The 12,638-nt window shown below is 36.6% G+C and overlaps 1 protein-coding gene across 3 annotated transcripts in view; it reads left to right on the top strand.

Annotated features, from left to right (window-relative positions):
- The first annotated feature begins 271 nt into the window (after positions 1 to 271).
- The window catches only part of CAMSAP2 (calmodulin regulated spectrin-associated protein family, member 2), a 74,796-nt gene continuing 62,429 nt past the window's right edge, over positions 272 to 12,638 (top strand). For all 3 annotated transcript variants that reach the window (XM_010006679.1, XM_010006678.1, XM_010006680.1), the window contains exons 1-2: positions 272 to 410; positions 9,738 to 9,997. In XM_010006679.1, the coding sequence (XP_010004981.1) occupies positions 272 to 410; positions 9,738 to 9,997 (399 nt within the window). The remainder of the gene's footprint in view (positions 411 to 9,737; positions 9,998 to 12,638) is intronic.

Raw genomic sequence — 12,638 nt, 5'->3', positions numbered from 1 at the left:
GGGCCGGTGCCGCCGGAGGCCGCTTTTCGGAGGGCGGGGGGCGGCGGCGGGAGTGAACTGAGACAAAGAGGAGGAGGAAGAAGAAGAGGACACTCGGGCTCTGCCACATTCCTGTGCGGAGAAAGGCGGGAGGCGGCGTTAGCCCTTTACGGACAGCTGGGCTCAGCGCTGCCCTCAGCTGCTGCCGGCGTATTTACAGACGCCTCTCCCGGCCGCGGGAGGAGAAGGAAGAACCATGTAAGTTCCCGGTCGTCAGGGGTCCTGTGAGAAGATGGGGGATGCCGCAGACGCCAAGGAGATGAAGAAGACTTTCATTGTCCCTGCCATCAAACCCTTTGACCATTATGATTTCTCCCGGGCAAAAATCGCCTGTAATCTCGCCTGGCTGGTGGCCAAAGCCTTTGGGACAGGTAGGTGGCGTCTTCTTCATGCCGTTCTTTGATGCTGGTTCCTGCTTGGTTGCTTCGCTCCCGGGGACGTGCGAGCCTTTTCCTGAGGAGCTGGGAAGGGGGGGTAGGAGGTGCGTAGGAAAATATTTTGGCCTCTGCCCTCACCCTAATGTTCTCTTACAACGTGTGGGTTGTTTTGGTCTTCTTTTGTCTTTGTTTTATTACCTGTAACCTTTTTGTAGTAGTACTACCGTTTCCATTAGTGAGTCAATTTTGTGTATTGGAGCTAATATCATGTTACTTGAGGGACTGAACACAGTAAATAGTATTTTATTTATTTCTTGGATCACATTTCTAGAATGTGATAAAACAACAGCAATCCACGTTTGTTTGTTGCCTCGTCAATTTTCCTAATGTTGTTTAAGAGCTGAGTTGGGGGCTAGCAATGGAAATGGATGTGAGCTGTTAGTTCTGACATGTGTGACAGTAGCCTGTGGCCATTTGAGTGGTTAAGCAGTAAGAAGGGTTTCAGGATAGAGCATTTAATGCCAGGTTTTGGCCTGCACAATACTGAAGGCTCTCCGTCTCTGTAAACGTAAATAGAATTGATCGTAATGCCTCTGAAAGGCATTACTGCTCGGTCTTTGAGAACCTGGGCCTTGAGGAATACCAGACCTCTTACTCTCTGCCTGAAATATTGTAAGGTCCTGAGGAATACCAGGTTTACAGAGGTCTTCTGAGGGAAGCATTTTGAAAATTTGTCAATCTGGTTTGTTTGGTGTCTTTTTAAAAACGTGGTTGTATCACTTATTTTTCTGTTGAATAAAAGTAGGATTTTTCTTGGAAAGATGAGATAGGTATTATTAACCATCAACACTTTTATCTCTGTTCTAGGGCATTGTTATTTTTACCCCTATTCCTAGAAGAACAGGAAAAGGTTCCTTTTTCTGGAATTTTGCACCTTTTTTATTTAGGGACAGAGCATTGCTAGGTATTGGAACAGGGTTAGAGGTATGCCTAAGCTACTTTCAAAGTGATTGAACCTAGTGAAATTTCGGTAAGGTTACTAACTATTGAAATGAAGTGCATGATCATCACTCTAAAAAATAAAAAAGATCTAAATACTCTTTCTACATGAAGATTTGTCAATAAGTTCCACTTGCTTTGCTTTGTGAAATCTGGGCAAGTATATAATATTTTTATGCATGTCTTTGTTAGCTATGCAGACATGAGAGGTAAAGTAGTAGTAGTGAAAATTCTTGGAAGTAAGTACTTGATTCAACATTTAAAGAGATTGTTGTATTTTTAGGTAGCTTGGTTCTATAGGTACTGCTCATGGGGTTCTAGGTGTACAATGCTTGTGCAGTTATATAACCAAGCATTCTGACCTGAAATCCTTTTTCTACTGGTGTTTCACAAATACTTGATCTGTAGTTGAAATGTCTTAACTTACATTGGTTGAGTTTCTATTGGATGTGTAAGCAACTTGTAGGATACTTCTCTGCTACTTCTTTCTAGAAGGTAATCCAAACCAAACTCTTTTTTTTTTTCATTATTGGGGTAGTTCCAAGATGCACGAATCAAACATGATTAGAGGAGATAATAGCTACATCTGCCCTCCAAATACTGGCATACTGTAATAGTAGTGTTTCTGATCTCTCAATTCTTCCACTAGGTTAGTATCACTAGTAGCCTCAAAGAAGAGTTTGTGGCTGAAGTAGGGAAAAATGGTATACAGGACTTCCATGTCTGCAATACAGACACTTCCTTTATACTTGGAGCAAAGGAGGAGAACTGACCTTCACATTTTCCACGAAGGAAGGAAGTTTGGGTTTGTTAAGTTATTTGTTTTAGTTCTTTGGAGTCGATCATGACCTCACTTGTGTCTTCTTGCTATTGCTGTGTGCATTTGTACAAAGGAATTATGAGGGATGATTACTTTGTTAATGGGTGCTGCATTTTATTTCTTAGCCCTGAAAAGTTGTAATTCCTGAAGTAGACAGGGGAAGTGAAGGATTTTTTTCCCTGCCCTCTCTGAAATAAACTAATGCCATTCATTTTGATTTAAAAAAAGTTGTTGCAATCATGTATCCATTGAAGAAATAGAAATCTTTATATATCAAATGGATGCACCTTTTAGTGGACATATATTACATTCTTTAAAAAAGGTTTTCAAATAGGTCTTGTTTGTTAACAGTTAGTAGTGGCTTTTGCTGTTTGATAGATATCTGCATCCAAAAGCTGAGAGATCAGTTGTATATTGCTGTTGTCCTCAGTGAAGCTGCAAGACTAGTCTGGCCCACAACACAGGAAAGTCAAAGTAAGTTGTCTTACTAGTAAGGAGTCTTATGAGAGCAAAAGGAACAGTTACTTTGAAGGCATCTTATATGAAGAATTAAAAAAAAAAACAAAACACACAACAAAAAAACTTACTGAAGACACCGCTTATATTTTACCTGTTGAGGGAGTTTTTGATTTTGTGCCTTGATATTTTGCTTCAGGAAAACACATCAGAGTTAGGAGAGTCAGGTTTTGTAGTAATAACATTATTTAAATGACACAAGTTACAATAACTGAAAGGGGAAAAAACTAACAGTCAGTGTGAAGTATGAAAGTGGGAATGCTGTCCCAATGCTGGAAGTTAACTGTTTCACTATAGAAAAACAGCTTTCCAAATAAGTGTTTGAGCTGTATTGTTATGATATGCTTCGACTTAAAAATATAGCATAACCTTCTTCATGAGTAATTTTAAAAAGGTCTTGATGTTGTGTCCTTTATGTCTTTTTAAAAATTTCTGAAACAACAGAAGTCTATGTCATTGTTTTGAAGATTTGCCTTCTCACTCTACTATAGTCATAGAAAATGTGGCTGGAAAATTTGTTACCCATCTGCTGCCCTAAAGACAGGCTGAGCTAAATATACATTGCTCCTGACAGATGTTTGTTTAGGCTGTTTTTTGAAAATCTGTAATTATAGAGATTCCAAAGTATGTCTGCTAGTCAATTTGAATCTGTATTTATCTGTATTTAGAACAGCATAATAATGTCAGTAGTTTTTGCTACATTGTAAACCCATTACTTGTTTTATTCTCAGTGAATGTGAGAACGGTGAGCACCTTGTTGTTTGATAACACCTTCCACATAATAGAAACAATGTCTCCTCTGTTCTGCAGTTTAGACAAAACAGACTTTTTTTCACCTTCATTTTTGTGACTCTGCCGTTTGTGGACTCTGTGTTTTGGGGTTTTCGTGTTTTGCATTTTTTCCTGTATCTTTTTCTGTGGTCAGTTTTGCATTTGTTCTGTACTTAAATCTTGATCTAATAGTCCAGCCAAACCCTTACCAGTAAGGGTAAACTTGAAAAATTACTTGATCTTTCCAACCTATAATATTCTCATTTATTCAGAGAATATGATGTTTGTCATTTTTGCATCAGCTTAGAATTGTTGACTCATTCAGTCTGTGATTCACTGTAGCTCCCATATCTTTCTCTGCAGACCTGCTGCCTACTCAGTTCTTCCCATCTTGTATTTGTATGGTTCTATGTTACTGATTTGCAGCTATGCTTGTGTAACTGCATCCTATTTCAAACCACTTGTAATTGAATATGATTTTAATAATTTTATCCTCCAAAATACTTTTAATCTCTTTGTATCTTGGAGTCCCTTCTCTAGAACCACAGCTAGTGTGAATGAAAATACTAATTCTTGAACCTTGACGTACACATTCTTCCCATTTGATAGGGGACCTCTCAGTGTTCTTAGCAAATTGTTTTTTGGACAGCTTTGTATCCAATTTTCAGTTAGTAAGTTAAGAATATCTTTATGTATGATTCTCAGAAAACTATAGGAACGATTTTAAAGCAGAGTTGAATCTGTTGCTGCTCTGCTATGTAGACAACATTTTATCTTGCTATAGTAATAGATTTGACTGGTTTAACAAGAGGGTTTTTTTGACAGGAGTAAACTAAATGCTAAATAAAAGCTGCATGTCTGAGTAGTTGTCCTAAACATTGTGGTTTCTACAGTCAAAATAAAATAAACTGTCCACCTTCTAAACATTAAGTTTATCCTTTATGTGTGACTGAAGCAGTAGATCACAAATGGCATAATCTGCAACTACACATTACCCAGAAACTTAAAAATAGCTTTGTCTTGATGATTAATATTTTCAGAATTCATATGCAGCTACTTAGTGCTGTTAGCAGATGTTGCTAGTAGAATCATGAAGAGAGGAAACAAACAGTGTGTATCTGACAGAAACAAATTTTAACTAAGTACTCTCATCTGTTGTACTGGGTATTGCAGGCCGGAACATCTATCAGTCTTTACAGTTTAGAAGTAATTTATTTACTTTTACTCAGTATGGCAGCTAGCAAAAACTTGCACAGGAGTTTGGAGTATAAAAGCAAATATTTTAGGTTCTTGAGAGGTAATTTTTTAAAATAAATGTCTTTCTATTGCCTCTCTAAAATAGTTGCTGACAAATTGGTACTTGGTTTGGTCCTACTAAAATCAGTTGATTGGACTAATGATCTTCTGGAATGGTATTTCTTATATCTTAGCTGATATATTACTGCCCAGTAATTAAGTCCATTAAGATCTGGCATGAATTCATCTACTGATTTGCCCTAGGAAGTGGCTAAAGGTATTAGTCAGAATTTTCATGAAATAATTCTGCATTAAATTTTGATTTTTCTACCATTAGTTTTTTCCTTCATGTCTTTGATTGACATTGATAATATGTAGAAATGGAAGTTTTCTAGACTAAGGCTTAAAGTGGCCTTGTGACTCCCAGGAATTATGTATATTTAATTAGAACACCCATGGTGAAATATTTATATTATCCTTCAGGAATAGAAAAAAGATCTTTTTGGCTAAGGCTTCTAAGCTTTTGGACATCCGTAATGCAAACATTAATCTGGAATTGTACACTCAAACTTGAAAAGCTCAGTAGTGTATAACTCAAAGGATTGTATTCATCTGTGTGGAAGGCTGGAAATTTTACAGAAAAACAGTTTGTTTTTAAATAGAGTGTAGCCTTTTCACAGGAATACAAGTAATTTTTTCCAATGAGGAATTCATACTGCCCTCCAAGGAGTAATTCACACCTTTGCCGAGCGTTTCACTTGTAATGCAACTTTTAAAGGTAAATTCAGGGCTTGTAGCCATGAATTATATTTAGATGCTATTTTTCTTTCCCTTTAAGATGGTCCATTTAAATGCAAAATTAAGTTACGATTCTATCTCATGGTGGGGTGAAATAATAACTCTTGGTTTGCTTTAAAGCTTGGAATAAGTAGTTTAATTGGTTTATTTCTGAAGAGAGCATCTGCAGGGCTTTTGAGTCCATTATAATTTATGGAAAAAATTACCTGAAGATGAGTTGAGTACTGTTTCAAAGTTAGCCTTATTCTTAAAATTAGGTTATTGTTTTGGGCTATGTAGTCTTTCCTTTTTGTTCTTTTTCCCTGTCCATTGAATATGTACATAGCTGTGAAGAGAATCAATTAAGCCAAATATTTATAAAATTCAGAAAGTAAAAGTTTTATTTTTTTAAAACCTATGCCAAGAAAAGATTTCCAAAATTAGAACCTGTGGTTATGTTAACAACTTTAGGAAAAAAATAGTGTGAAAGCAGTCTCTGGAGATTCTCTCATTTAATTTCCTGCTCCAAAGAGGAACTGGCTTCGAATTTTGAAGAGGTTTCTCAGAGCCTTGTCCACTCAAGCTCTGAAAGTCCTTGTGGATTGTGGTTACCTAGCTCGTTCCCCAGGCAACCTGTGCCTGTGCTTAGCTGTCCCTGCTGTGTAGATTTTTTCTTTACTGATTTCCAGTTGAAATTTCCCTTGGGACAGCTTGTTACCACTGCCTTTTGTCACTTCACTGCACAATTCAAGTCCATGTTTCTGAAACCTTGGGTGCTGTAGGTGTGTGGCTCCCATCACCTCTCCAGCAGAAATGTGCCCAGTTCCCTTGGTCTCATCTATATTTTGTGTGCTTGACTCACGAACTCAAGTGTCCCAAATACATTTCTCAAACATAATTGCTGTACTTAGCCACGAATTTCAAGGTCAAATGGTACTTTGTAGCAGTATGTGCAACCAGGTATTTATTTTAAAACTATTTATTTGCTTGGAGTTTATTCTTGAAAGACTCTTGTCAGCTGGGTAAAGGAAAGGGATGGTTAAAATGCTCATAATTAGTGTTAAAATTATTCTCTGCTTAACAGAACTGTTTAATAATCTCCAGTTCAGCCCAAATTGTTAAGAAAGGCTTTTGACTCTGTTGGTTGCCTTGATAATCTGCTGAGAACTGGATGTAGCCTTGAAATTCCCCTCCATACGACTGCAGAGGCAACACACAGCAATTCTGGAAGGGCTGTTACTTTGAGATCAGGAAGAGCTTCTTCTGTGTCTAGCTGCTACACTTTGTTCTAGTTTAAAAAAAAACACAACACAATTTGGAGCTTCTATTAAGATTTATTCTGATATTAAGCAGTTTAATACATGTTATAAATGTGGAAAAGTGCATGTGTTTCTGTGCAAAGGGAACTCTGGTGGCAATTTTTGTGAAGACTTCTGATCTTATTGCAGCAGGGATTCCTTATTCATATGCTTTCATATATTTTGTTTTTATAAATTAAGACTATGTCTGTAGTCACAGTTTCTCTTCCTTGCTCCTTGTTTCTGCAGATTCTAATAAATTTCTGGTTTTATTTTTATGAACAGCAATAAGTTTCTACTCCAGATTAATTTTTGTGAACACCAGTAAAGTTGCTTCTACTGTATTTTTCAGAAGCAGAAATAGACTTTTATAAATAATTCTGTTTGCCTTTGATAGTTATAATGTTGATTATTTAATTTTTTTCAGTGTATTGAGGCATATTATTACTGAGTCCTAGTAGTGGATATTATCTTTCATGATAAATGCATTTATTGCATCGTATCTTGTCAATTTAAGGTCTGTTTCAGTGATACAGAAGATCAGAAATTTACTCATTAACAGGCAAAGGGTTTGTTATTTCCTGTCTTTGGATTTCTCTTCAGGCATAAATTTGTTATTGTCTTCAGTGATTCTAAAACCTGGAGTATGTGACTTTGGTTTATGCTTAGCGGAACTGCTCTAGCATCAAAGTGTTTTTCAAGTGGGAATGAGGCTTTCTTAGGCTCTCAAAGAAATTACAGATGGCTTTATTTCTTCTTCCGTGTTGCCCCTCGCCCATCTAACTTCCCATGTGATTCAAAATGTGTGTGTGTTTTGCTTTCATAAAAGGCAAAATCTGCTGCTTGTGAATTGAGATATTTCAAAAAGAAGTTTTCTAGTGCTCTCTAGCTTGAGGAAGTATCATGAAGATGCTTTAAGAGTTGGTATATAGAATTATAGAGGATAAAGTCATGAGGACTGAGCTCCTGTTACTGAGGTGGATGTTGAGGGGCTTCAGACATGATGAATATTTAAATACACAATGTATGGACAAACAAGAAAAAGAAAGGACAGGAAGAATTGAAATAGATTAACATAATCCCTAGGGAAAGCAGGTACCTAGCAGCTCACAGAGTTCCTTAATTGTAAATGATCTTAATAGTGCTTGACGACTGGAGGTCCTATCGAGTGAGTAAGTAGGGCTGGGAAGTGGCAGGAGAAGATGGTAATATCATTGCCTGACATGGGTAGATCTATTGTTAAGTAGTTTTGTTATTATCTTGTAAAAAAGTAATGTTGTTACACATTAGGTTTGTATTTTAAAGAACAAAATAGTTTTGAGCACAGTATATTTTGCTCTGTATTCTAAAGCAGAGCTGTCAGCTTTCTATCCAAATTTAGACTCCTGGTTTTAGCAAATTTTAGACTATGCCTTTCTTTCTCTTGATATTCTGAACTGGTAAATAAGAAGAAGCACTATCCATTTTTACCATCCTTAAGACATTTAAGAAACTATGTGTTAGTGTTTCTTTCCCTTTTTGCACTCGGTAGTGCGTGTCTTCTTTCACAGCTAGAAGGCAGCTAGCCCTTCTTCCAAAGCCCATAATGGAAGCATCTGAGCTGCAACAGAGTATGCATGAGGAAGAAGATAATCTGTCATTATCTTGTGATGGCATGTTCTGGTTTTTCTCTCTCCTGCTCCACCCGCATTAGGCTGTTTACTCCACCCTCTGCTTCAAACCTTGTCTCTAGCCATTTACCCAGCTGGATGCAAAGGGGAGATAGGAACCTAGAGTTGCATCACTGTTGTCCAATTCATTTTTTCCTTGTAGCAATTAATTAGGCTTTTCCATTTGGGCTCAGGAAAATAATCACATGCTCTTTATCCCACAAATGCTGCTGGCCTAACTAATTTTGCTACAACAGAGAGTAAAATTTTTTCGGGGAAAATGGAGCATCTTCCAGTGTGTTACATCTAGAAATGTGAAGTCTGAAACCATGTTTGAGTTATTTTCCACTTAACCAGTACTTTAATTTCATGTGATTGTGTATTTAATTAATTTATAGTTATTACTTTTGTGGTAGACAACTATTAAGTATAGTCTGCTTGTATTGTGTCAAGTATGTGGAAAAACTGTTAGATTGTCTTGGAATGCTAATTTTGGGGTTAAAATCTCAGCATAAATTTGACAGAATCTTATGTACCTTTCTGTGGGTGCTAAGCCAGTTTATGGAAAAAGTGGGAAAACCACAATATTGAGGGAAAGTCAGTAACACAAGTAAGATTTCAGTATTTTGTCAGACAGAAATTGGTTCTACCCCCGTTATTTTTTCCTTCTTTGAATTCAAGTAAATTAACCATGTATTTATACTTACCTGCTGAATTGACATCATTCTGTGATGTATGACCTTTGAAATATTTAGTGTAGTAATCAAATTTCTCTTGCTTATATGAAACCTAGAAGGCAGCTGAGTGAATCTTGTCCTGTTTAATAATTCTGTGCTAAATTCTGTTCCGTTCTCATTTTATTATTTTTGTGGTTAAATGGGTGTTGTTCTGCCTTTATGTCTTTGACCTGTGTAATTTTGTGCCAAAGGAAATTAGAATGTTTTTGGCATGTATTTGGAGAAGCCAGGAAATTTTTAGATAATGATGCTGTAAACCACAGGTTGGTCTTCTGGTGTGACTTTTGCAGTGTGGAACTCTCCTTGAATTTTTTTTAAGTTTCTATTTATAGTTCAAGTGTTACCTTTGTGTGCAGTTTTCCCCAGTAACATGATGACTGGTAAAGAATCTAGCCTTCCCTAGGATATGCTTTCTTTAGCATAATTTTGAGTTCATACATGTAAAAAAAACAACAAACTAATATCACATCTATACTTTCTGATACTGAGTAATGTGGTTTGGTTTTTTTGCTTTGTAGAAAATGTTCCAGAAGAACTACGAGAACCTTTTTACACAGACCAGTATGACCAGGAACACATTAAACCACCTGTTGTTAATTTGCTGCTATCTGCTGAGCTCTACTGTCGTGCTGGGAGCCTTATTCTCAAGAGTGATGCTGCAAAACCACTCCTAGGTCATGATGCTGTTATACAAGCACTGGCACAAAAAGGCCTTTATGTCACTGACCAAGAAAAGTTAGTGACGGAAAGAGATCTTCACAAAAAACCAATTCAGATGGTGAGTGTTTAAGCTTGTATGTTACATTTCTTCCGTTGTTCTGTGTACTCCTAGTAACTACTTATCTGTCTTTAACATGTGTCACTGTGTTGAATTTTTCTCAGGAGTTAAATGTGATTCATTACTGGGAGGTTTATGATTGGTTTTGGTTTATCCATCTCCTCCCAGCTGACAAGGCAGGTATATTTCCTCTCTATTAGTGTTTGAGAACACCTGTTATTCCATTAGTTCAAGTTTTACATTTTTAAGTAAAACAGTGACAATATGATCAGTTTGATTTCAGTTTTAGAGCAGTGGCTGTCAGTGAATGTTTCTGTGTTGGAAATGCAGTTTGAAAATAGGTTGGGTTGTTGTTGTGGTGGTGTTTTTTGTGGTTCCCTCCTTACAGAAATCTTTCGTTAAAAGCTTAAAAAAAAGGCTTTTGTGATAGAGGCAATTCAGCTCAATAACATTCAGCAGTCACCAGTTACATATTAAGCTTATGTGTAAAACACATGGCAATGGTATATTCTTTCATGGTTTTTGCTTTATACAACTGCTAATTAAAACATTAGTTTGACAGATGAATGTATTGCTAAGCTCCTCATTTGTGGATTTTCTTTCTTGACTGGAGCTGAGTTTAAAAAAAAATGGTCTGTAAAAAGCATTACTATATACAGCCAATCCTTTCTCTCGGTTGTTTATAAAATGATGGTATCATATAAGATGCAGTTATATTTAAAGTGAAGTATTTAGACTTTTTTTGTTTAATATTTGATATAAAAAGTAATGTAACAAAGTATGTGACTACAAAGGCTGAGCTGACTACTTCTGTTCATGTATGAACCATAAGCTTGCTCATTTGAAAATACAAGCAAATTTTATTGTGGTATCAATGAAGCTGATGTTCCTACTTTATTTGGAGATATTTATAACACAATCTGGTCTTTTCAGATTAGAATACATTTAAGACAAGGAATAAAGTCACTAATCGAGAAAGGACTGTGTATTTTTCTGTCACCCATTAGCTGATGAATCTAGACTTTGTAGTCTAGCTTACCTGGGATTGTTTTTGCTTGAATCTGCCCTCTGGAGTTGCCTGACTTTCTACTTTAAGTCCTTTGGTGCTTTTATGGTCAGTGACCTGTAGCTGTTGGTAGAATGGAAGTGTGTGAAAATTAATACAGCTGTGTTTTTATTGACAGCTTACTAGCCTCTTGTATTCACTGACATGTGAGAAGACTAACAAGTATTAGGCAGAATATAACTAGAGTCTCTAATTTGATCGGTTGGTATCAACTGATAAATTGTAGAGGCTTTACAATTGCAACATCAAAACTACTAATTAGTACTTAATTATTTATTCCATACAATATTGCCAAGAAGTATTACGTCTCTAGGTTTGCACAAATGTTTTTTATTTGAAAATTATTTCCTGTTCATAGAATGCTTTAGATCTGAAGATTAAAATATTTTAACAATAAGTAATAAAGCTAGTCAAGACACTTTTTCCTTATGATGAAGCTGTGATCAGTGAATGCAGATAACTTGAAATCTTGCCAGTCTCTCTTTTTATCTTGGTAAGCTTTTAAAAAGGAGATCTCGGCAAAGAACAAGTGGCATTTTAGTAGAAGAGGCTGTGGATAGCTAATAAAAGACATACTCAAGTGATAGAAAACTTGCAGAGCAGTTGCAGCAGTCATGGATGGTTTTGTTCTTGGCTCTGAAGAAAGATAAGTTTACTGACTTGCTTCTGTGAACCTGTGGTTTTCCAGTTTGATTTGCTTTATTTGATCCCTTTCCAGAGTAGCTGTAAGAGGCATCTCTTTTCAGAGTTGTGAGTTGAGAAAATGTGCAAGCGTTCTCTAGTTCGGTTTGCTGAACTTTAATTCAGAGTGGGTGTTTGTGTCTTAGCTTTCATGTGTTGTTTAGGTATAGTCCATTAAGTCAAGCAATATAGTAAAGCAATTCAACTATCAGTGTCATGACAATTGCCATCCCCAGATTCTTACTCTGCCCAGTTTACTTGTCCTCACTTGTACCAGCAACAGATGAGTGTACTGGTGCTGTTGAGTTGGTTCACAAGCAGCTGGCCACGAAAATGAGAGGGAACACTGGAAACACAACTGGCTTGGGCGAAAGGGAGGCCATGTCGAAAACAGTTTCTACCACAGAAATGGCTGTAAAACTGTAGTCTTGATAACAATACTCTGAGCCCAAGACTTTTAATTTGTTATGCCTTGCTCATATCCCTATCCAAGTTCCTAAAAAAAATGCTACATTTTAATTGGGAAGTCTTGGCCTTTTTCCTTATGATACAATTGGCAAAGTTGGCAGAAACTTTCAAGCCTGGCTGTTGCAGTATTAACAGAGTCTTAAAATTACTGGCTTGATGTCTTCCAGTACCTTTTCCTAGTGTTCCATATGTCACAATTTCAACAAGTCTTACAAAGTAATTTGTATATCTTGTTTTAGAGAATGGAATGATTTTTTTTCTTTTCAATTATATAGAACAGAAAGTTTGCATGTGTAATTAATTAATACATTCCTCTGGTAGACAAGATTGTTAAAACTGTATTGAATCCAATTTTGAGTAATTTAGGAGAAAATAGTATGGTAGTCCTCTTTGCTTGCCTGCCTTCCCCATAAGTAGGGGAAGGTG

Source organism: Chaetura pelagica, unplaced genomic scaffold (assembly GCF_000747805.2).
Source record: "Chaetura pelagica isolate M959 unplaced genomic scaffold, ChaPel_1.0 scaffold69, whole genome shotgun sequence".
Classification (NCBI taxonomy): domain Eukaryota; kingdom Metazoa; phylum Chordata; class Aves; order Apodiformes; family Apodidae; genus Chaetura; species Chaetura pelagica.
This window is presented reverse-complemented; position numbering and strand designations above follow the sequence as displayed.